At 34.8% G+C, this 9,139-nt stretch overlaps 1 protein-coding gene and 1 non-coding gene across 2 annotated transcripts; one reads left to right on the forward strand and one right to left on the reverse strand.

Moving 5' to 3' along the window:
- The first annotated feature begins 3,385 nt into the window (after nt 1-3,385).
- LOC130800112 (uncharacterized) lies at nt 3,386-4,408 on the forward strand. The gene has a single exon (XM_057663464.1). The coding sequence runs from the start codon at nt 3,386-3,388 to the stop codon at nt 4,406-4,408; it is 1,023 nt and encodes a 340-aa protein (XP_057519447.1).
- Nucleotides 3,766-3,873, reverse strand: LOC130800564 (small nucleolar RNA R71). Its single transcript, XR_009039443.1, has one exon. It is a non-coding gene; the product is annotated as a small nucleolar RNA R71 (small nucleolar RNA).
- Nucleotides 4,409-9,139: the final 4,731 nt, after the last annotated feature.

Raw genomic sequence — 9,139 nt, forward strand, 5'->3', positions numbered from 1 at the left:
GAAACTCCTCTGATTAGTCGTTGTGGATTAAAATGAAAAAAAAAACTATACATTAATCTTTAGTGATGCATGATCCATGCCAAAATTTCATGCAATTAATAATAAAATAATCTTTTCAACATCTATTTGAAGACGAATATTTTATTGAAATATTCTTAACATCGTGTTATAAAATTAATCTTATGTTTTAATATATGTATAGATAGAATGTTTCCTAATGATAACGATCATAATATTTGAGGATGTCCTACATATATCCACTTTCATAGAGTATGTATATATGTAATTGTTTAGAGTACTTGTCGCATGGAATTAATTTAAATAAAAATATTAAAAAAAAATTGTATGAAACAGTCTTATCGTGAGATGTATTTTATACATAAGTTAAATTGATCAACTAATATAAATTATTAAAATATATATAATTATTTTATTTTAAGCTCGTCTCACCCAGAGGCGGTCTAGCTTTAACATATATGATAAAAAAATATCAATGTGTTTTACAATCTACATGTGAACAACCAAGTCAGCACCACGTACATTGATGTTGGATATAATACAACTTGTTAGTTGTTATTTCTTGTAAATGTGTTCAACCCTTAATTTTGTTAGATAATAAAATAAAACTAACCAAAATCTAAACAATGGGTTGATTTTAAATTAGAATGTTGTTAGATAATAAAATAAAACTAACCAAAATCTAAAGAATGGGTTGATTTTAAATTAGAATGGGTCGCGTGTTTTGATCGGGTTTTATGGGATCCGATCTCTATGAATCGAGTTTTATGGGATGCAATTTCTATGAATCGAGTTTTCTGTCTAATTATTCTTTTTTTTTGAAAAAAGTGGATAATTGTAAAAAGTTTTATAATTTTTCTTCCACCTCCATTACAAAATATACTATTCTCTTTTGATTGCAAACTAAGAGAATAGAGAAAAGTACATACGTATTGTTATCACTATTTTCTTTTGTTCTTTATATTAACTTTTTTTGCGAATTTCTATGCAAATTTTCAAATCACATATCTAGCTTCATTTTGCATTTCTATATATTAAACTTAATAGTTTAATAATGTATATTAAAATGAATCTATCAAAATTACGCATAAATATTAATCATTTTCAAGGAATAACCTAATTTTCTTGAAAATTCCGTCAAATTAAAGAAGAACTACAATTAAGTGAACTTCTTTAGGTATCGGCTCTTGTTTCAGTTATAGTAAATATTAATCATTTGATTTGTTCTGAATATATCAATTCAATTTCTCTCAAGTGCACCACTAAACTAATTTCTCTCAAGTGCGCACCACATTAGGTTCCAAACCCTAAGAATAAACCCAACCCATCCTACCACCGACAGAGGATGCCGGTCAGACCTGACGGCTGCAGACCTACTGCTGCACGTTGGCCGACCACTGTTTTTGGCGGCCCTCTACTGCTGCTACATCACTGTCTAAATCGCAACCCTAAAACCTAAATCGCAAGTTAGCAACTCGCAGCCTGTCTGTCCACTGCTGCTGCACCGGCCACATGCTGTCGATCTGCTGCCGTGCAGACTGCAGACCACCTCCCGGTTGTGGGCTGCCATGTTTTCGGAAGGAGTTCTGAGCCCACGGTGGTCTGCAATTACTACGTTACTACTCATTTTGTAAAGGTGAAAGCACCGTCGGCGTCAGTACACCGGTAATCACCCAATCGAAATGCAGGTGAAACCCCTCCTTAACCTTCATCTTCTTATTCGTATACTAGTTCCCTAAGTAATTTTTGTGCATCTCTTACTTAACTCTATCTATATAGTGTTTCTCGTATTTAGCTGCCCTTTTTTGTTTGGTGTTTTGGGTTTGGAAGATCTGTCTTTTGGTTGTATTTTGTATATGCACTTACTGTTTTCATATCTTGGAGTTGGAACTTGGAACAAAGGTACCCTAGAATCCAAGTCGTTGGAATTAGCAAATGAGCTCTCTAAATACAGGATTCATGTAGCATGTGTTTAAGAGACTAGGTGGAAGGGGCAAAAAGCAAAAGGTATAAAGGGATATAAGTTGTGGTATGCAGGTTTGGACGGTAGACGTAACAGGGTTAACATCCTAGTGTCTAATGATATCCCAAAGCAATTGGTTGAAGTAATGAGGTGTAATGACAGGATTATGCTAGTTAGGATAGTAGTGGAGGAAGAGATCATATCCATTGTCAGTGCGTACGGGCCCCAAGTGCGAGTTCTGGGATAACCTAGGAGTCCTCATGAGAACAATCCCGGAAGATGAGAAAGTTGTCTTAGGAGGAGACTTTAATGGACATATAGGTAGAGATGCAGGCAACTTTAACTCGGTACATGGAGGGTTTGGTTTGGGGACAAGGAATGAGGGTGGAGAGAATTTACTGGAGTTTGCGCGAGCAAAAGATTTGGTTATAGCAAACTCGATCTTTAGAAAGAAAGATGAGCATTTCATCACATATAAGAGCGACGGGCATGCAACCCAAGTTGACTATTTCTTAGTGCGCAAGGAAGATCGGGCCTCATGCTTGGATTGTAAGGTGGTGTAGGGTACAGTGATGCCCACCCAACACAGGCTTTTAGTACTGGTTTTCAGGATGAGGAAGAAAATTGTAGAGAATAAGGTCGAGTCCAGGGGAAAGATCATGTGGGGGAGACTTAAAGGGGATATGGTCACAACCTTGTCAAGCAAGATAAGTTTATTGGGCTTCTCAAGTCAGTCAGAGGATGCGAATGCAATGTGGGTGAACATGGCAAAAACCATTAGAAAAGTGGCAAAAGAGACCTTAGGGGTGTCGTTGGGTAAACCAAAAAGTGTTCAAAGCGTCACGGTGGTGGAACGATGAGGTGGAAAAGAAGATAAAAGAAAAAAACAAGAGATTTAAGGAACTTATGGCATGCACGGAAGATGAGGATAGGATAGAAAAGAGAGTGAGCTATAAAAAAGCAAAGCGGGCGGCAAAAAAAGCGGTAACGAAGGCAAAAAACCGTGGTTATGAGGACTTGTATCGGAAGCTTGATACCAAAGAGGGGGAGAAGCAGATTTTTAAGTTGGCGAGGACTAGGGCCAGGCAACGGCAAGAGTTAGAGGCAGTGAAATACATCAAGGATGAGGGAGGACGAGTTCTCCTGAGACAAGAGGACATCAAAACCAGATGGCTCTAGTACTTCTCTCAGCTACTCAATAAGTCTAGGGAGCCAAAGGAGGCGGATAATAAAATTTCTGACGTCCGAAGACCACTGGAATATGGGTCAACGAGTGATATTACCACAAAAGAAGTAGGAGAAGCTCCCAAAAAGATGAGGAGAACAAAGGCAGTCGAGCCAGATTACATCCAGCGATGAATATGAACAAATCCTGCGATGAACAAAGCCTCTCAATCTCTTGACATGGCAGGTCAGGCTCCCGAGAGAACTCTTAGGCAGTATACACAGCCCAAGGCTAGCAATGTTACCGCGGGGATTAGGATGCCGACTACTAATGCTGGAAACTTTGACATCAAATCCCATGTTATGAATATGATCACGGGAAATCAGTTCTATGGTCTTGACAATGAAGAACCCATCGATCATCTGCAGAAATTCCTTCAAGCATGTTCTCTACAAAAGATTACTGGGATGACTGACAATGAGCTCTACTTGTACCTCTTTCGTTTCTCTTTGGAAGGCAAGGCTCAACGTTGGTATAACTCTCTTCCCAACACCATTACTACTTGGGCGCAACTGTCTGATGCTTTTCTAGTGAAGTATTATCCCGGTTATAAGACTCATGACTACAGAGTTAAGCTCTATAGTTTCTCACAAGATGCGGGGAAGACTTTTCATGATGCGTGGGAGAGATTCAAAGATTACCAATATATGTGCCCTCATCACGGTATTGAGAAGGAATTTCTTATGCAATCTTTTTATAATGGTCTTGATAATGAGACTAAGAGGATGGTAGATGGTGCGGCTGGCGGCTCTTTCATGAACAAACAAACTTCTGAGGCTATTTCACTCTTGGATACTCTTGCTGAAAATCAATGGAATAGCTCATCTAGGCGCGCAGCTCAAGCACCAAGGAAGGGGAAGCATGAAGTTGAAACTTATTCCCTTCTATCATCACAAATCTCAGCTTTGAATGCGAAAATCGATGGGATGCGCACGAATGCTAATACATCTATGCCCGTCAATGCTATGGCTACCTCTAGCCAAGGTGGAGTTGCTTGTGATTATTGCGGTATGCATGGTCATTCTCTAATGGAGTGTTCTGTTAATCCCAATGGAGCTATGGGAGTGCCAGAGCAAGTCAATGCTTTTCAAGCTCTCCCTCCTTTCAACAACAATAGCTACTATCCTGGAATTCGGAATCATCCTAACTTGTCATATCGCAGCAACAATGTGTTAAATCCTCAACAACAACACTGTGCATGATATTTGCTGACGACATAGTGCTGGTAGCAGAAAATAGAGAGGAGGTTAGTAATAAATTGGATGAGTGGAGAGAAGCTTTAGAAGGTAAAGGGTTGCGCATTAGTCGTACGAAGATCGAGTATTTGCACTGTGACTTTAGTGGGACATTACCAGTAGGTGAACTAGAGATGTCCATTGATGAAACAGTTGTTAAAAGTACGACCAAGTACAAGTTTTTGGGATCGATCATTCAAAGGGATGGGGAGATTGACGGAGATGTAAATCATCGTATACATGCGGGTTGGCTCAAGTGGCGAGCAGCCACCACAGTGTTATGTGATAGGAAATTTTCAAGCAAGTTAAAAGAAAAATTCTACCGGGTGACAATCAGATCTGCTCTGTTATATAGGACCGAATGTTGGCCTGTAAAAAAGATTTTTTAACATAAGATGGAAGTTACATAAATGCGTATGCTGAGGTGGAAGTGTGGGCATATATTGATGGATCGAATCAGAAACCAAGAGTTTAGGGACAAACTAGGGATAGCCCCTATTTCTGGAAAAATGCGCGAAAATAGATTGAGGTGGTTTGGACATGTGCAGAGAAAGACTTTCGACGCCTCTGTGAGGAGGGTAAAAAGTATTATAATAGAGGGCAAGAGGAGTCGAGGAAGACCCAGGAGAACTTGGGATGATCAAATAAAAGTTGAGTTGCATGAGTTAAACCTCTCTACGGGCCTGACTAGAGATAGGGATAATTGGAGGCGTCATATCCATGTTTTAGATTATTAATGTCCTCTTAGATTACCTTTTAGTGTTTTTGCCCTCTTGCTTTTTTCATTTCCTTTTTATTAGTTTTTGTTTTCTTTTTTTTTTTTTAGTTGGTTCTACTTATTTTTTTTATTTATAGGCATTTAATTTATCTTTCCCGTGTAGTTACGTCTCTTTATCTTTCTCGAGCCGGGGATTCCTTTAGTCGGGCTCTCCTTTATGGGTATGAGTTTTTGCCCTCTTAGACCCTGTCCATAGTTTTTTCTATGAGCGGGACACACTGGATAGGATGATGATGATGAAAATGATAAGTTCGATTCTCATTGAATTATCTCGACCTACTCCATAATAAAAAAACTACTTAATACTTTTCTTTAAAGAAAAGTTTGGAATCATTACTTGTTGTTCTTTTGGAAATTTTGAGACATTGCACGAAAAAATTAGATGGCCTTTAAGGTGGAAACATTTGGGTCCCAATGAATATGAAATAGATATAGAAAAAGACCTAATGCTTCCAAACTCATAGTCAATTCAAAATCTTGAATGGAATTTTTTTCATTTGGACTTTTATGAAAGGAATTGATTATCATGGTATGATTAAAATTTTTAATCTCGGATAATATCATTAAGGGTGTGATATTTTAGTTTTAATATTTTTAACTTTTTAGTCAAAATTTTTCTAAAATTAATTATTAGAGAATTTACTTTATGACATTTGTAATGTTTTTAGAATTTAGACATAAATTATTGTTTTAATATGTAGGGCCACCACACAATGCCCACAATAATTACAATGTTATATTGATATGGATAGGTAAAATTATATGTTGTCATACATCTCTATATTATAATATGAAATTGTTTTGCGAATGATTGTTAGCTTAACTAAGTTGTTAGTTGAATTTATCAATTGGTTTAACAAACTGAAAATATTAGACAAATGCTACTCTATTTATTGATTGTTGGTTGTTGGTTGTTAGTTGTTAGTTGTTAGTTGTTAGTTGTGTAAAGTGATAAAAAATCATTGAAAAACTATTATAAATAGCATTTTAGTTTTGGCTTATAAGCAACTTTTCAACTAGCTAAAAAAACTTTCTTTTAATCTAGTTCATGCTTATAATTTTTTGTAATTTAATTTATACAATTCATGAATCTCCGTCTTTATTCATTGTCAAATTTTCACATTTTCTTAAAAAACCACTTTATTTTCTCCTTGATGTTAGTTCAAAGGGATATAGTAATATATTAGGTTCTATGAATATTTTTTTTAATAATTTTTGTAGGTTATGAGAATCAAACTCAAATCATATATTCTATGACAATTAACTATTAAAATTGCTAATAACTAAACAAAACTTTATTTAATCTTAGTTTAATACTCCACATGTTTGGTGAATAATTATTGTGATAATAGGATCACAAAATTCATCTTTTACCAAAACAATTGCATAAAGTACGACGTGAGAGCTCTGTTCATCACTTGGATTCCTTTGTCATATCTTTCATCTTTCTTTTTCTTGCTTGACAATTCGTGATTTTGTTTTGTTTTTTACTCGGATAATTATATAAGTTATTAAAGCATAAACTGAACCCAAAATTTTAAGCTTATACATAAAATTGAATTTTATTTCAGTTTGAACAAATATAATTTTTTTTTTACGTAAAATACTGAATTCAATTCTCGTCTAATATTTTTTTTAGCTTAGCTTGTAATTAAAAAAATACATCTCATGCATGTTACCCCGGAAATTTTTGTAATTGCATGTCGGTTTGTCAGTTAATAAGCACATCCAGTTAACTAATTATCATGCAAATCTCAAATTAGGCAAATGTCATGGACCATGCATGTGCTAATGTGCTCTATTTAAAGTAATAAATATCACATAATGACAAAAAATTGTTGATTAATTCAAATTTATTGTGGGTTCATAGATTATGGTTCAGAAGTTACATGATGCATGAGACACTTTACCATGTTATCGGGCCTAATACAATTTCACTATATTCATAAGGTATTGGATATTGGAGAACATTTTTAAAAAAATCTATTCAGATGCTCGGATGAGTAACCGTCTTTTAGTAAGACGGTTTTAAAATAAAAAATTTATATTATCATAATATGTATTTGTCTAACTATTTAACTCGACTAATGATAAACTAGCAAGTCATTCTTAAAAATTAGCTATTTTTAATCAAATTAATCCTAACAACGTATTTGAAATCAGTTGATCAAACTAGTTAATAAAATGCTATAACCAATATAAAATACAACAAATCCATTTAAGGTAATGGAATATAAAATATAAAATTCAAAACTTATTGCTCTTTATCACCTCTCTTATTTTTATCTCTATTTTTAGTTATTTGTACGTACTCTATTTGTTGTGTATATTTAGTTAATTGATAACTATTCATGGTTAACGTGGGTGTAAGTTGCAGGCTTCCGAATAGTTGCAGGTTCCTCTATCTTTGAAGACCCTTCTTGAGCTGAGGGACTCTTTGACCGCACTCTCCTCTATAGGTATGAGCTGCCGTCTCTTTTCCCTTCCTAGACCCTGACCATAGTTGTCTATGAACGGAATACACTAACTATGATGATGAATATAAAATATGGTGCTCATCTGACTTTAGATCTTAAATGGGGAAAGTTTATTTTCATATTTCCTCTACCTCAACAAATTTGTCCTATTTTCATTTTAATCTCTTTAAATAAATTCATTTTATTTATTTACAATTTTAAATATGACTCCACCTATTTTATACACTATAGTCTCTCTCTTATTTCAAAATATCACACTATATAAACTCACTATACTTTACTTTTTAATTTTTATGTCATTTAATAATAAAATAAATTTATTAAAACAGAGAATTTTTTAATTGGAATAAAATGGGACCACAATACGATGATTCCATGTGAATGTTAGTTAATTAGTTGGGCCGTTATAGGTTAGTTTTCTTTAGCACCAACGAAAAGAAAATAATCAATTCAATGGTGGTTGGTCGTCTCTACTCTTTAGTTATCCAAAATTTTGTATAAAAATTGACCCATGACAAATGCATTAGGCTCCTAATCTACTTGACCTTTTTTATTTCAATTCAAAAAGTGGATAATTTATAATTATTGTTATTTTAATTTGGGGCAAATTTCCTTAGATTTTAGTAAATCATCAAAGTTGAAAATATTTTTTAAATTCTAGTGTAAGGATAATTTTTTATTGATAAGAAAGGAATTTTACTGTAGGTAGTGAGAAACTGAAAATCGGAAATCTAAATTAAATAAAAACGACAACGATTGAGTCAAGAATTTGAGCAATCCATTAGACCCAAATCTTACGAATAATCATATCTACTATGTTGAACATGAAAAAACTGAAACAAGGAAAAGTAGTATTAGACATGTGTACAGATTGGGTTGAAATGCGGGTGCATAAAAATGGCCCGACATGAAATGATTTACAATTAGGCATGACTCGGCTCACCAACCATTTACCCGATGGGTCACAATCGTGCCACATTCATCTTTTTGTAAGATTGGCAAGGCCTGCATGGACACAGTCGACAAAACCCGCTAAGCTACCTTATTATATCCATAAAAGGAAAAAAATATTTTGTGGTTGCAACACAATTTGACAAGGCCTGCATGTCCCTGTAATCGTATCGTGTCATTGATAATTCTTTCGGATGACCGATACGATTCGGGACAATTTATTATAGCACATAACCCGTCAATGTATGGCTTGCCAAGGCAAGTAATCTACTATAATATAACTCATAACAATTCGACACGACATAAATTTCATATCTAATTAGTTAATTTTCATTTTATATCTTTTGATTCCACAATACTTCTCCAATTTACCTAGATTAGGTATTAAGTACATAGGCACATAGCCCATGTGAAGTCCCATGTGGCCCCCAGAAAAACATCAATTATTAAATGGGTGGATATATCAAATAGAAAATATGGTTCCTTGGTGGA

The sequence above is a fragment of the Amaranthus tricolor genome, chromosome 14 (genome assembly GCF_026212465.1).
Source record: "Amaranthus tricolor cultivar Red isolate AtriRed21 chromosome 14, ASM2621246v1, whole genome shotgun sequence".
Taxonomy (NCBI): domain Eukaryota; kingdom Viridiplantae; phylum Streptophyta; class Magnoliopsida; order Caryophyllales; family Amaranthaceae; genus Amaranthus; species Amaranthus tricolor.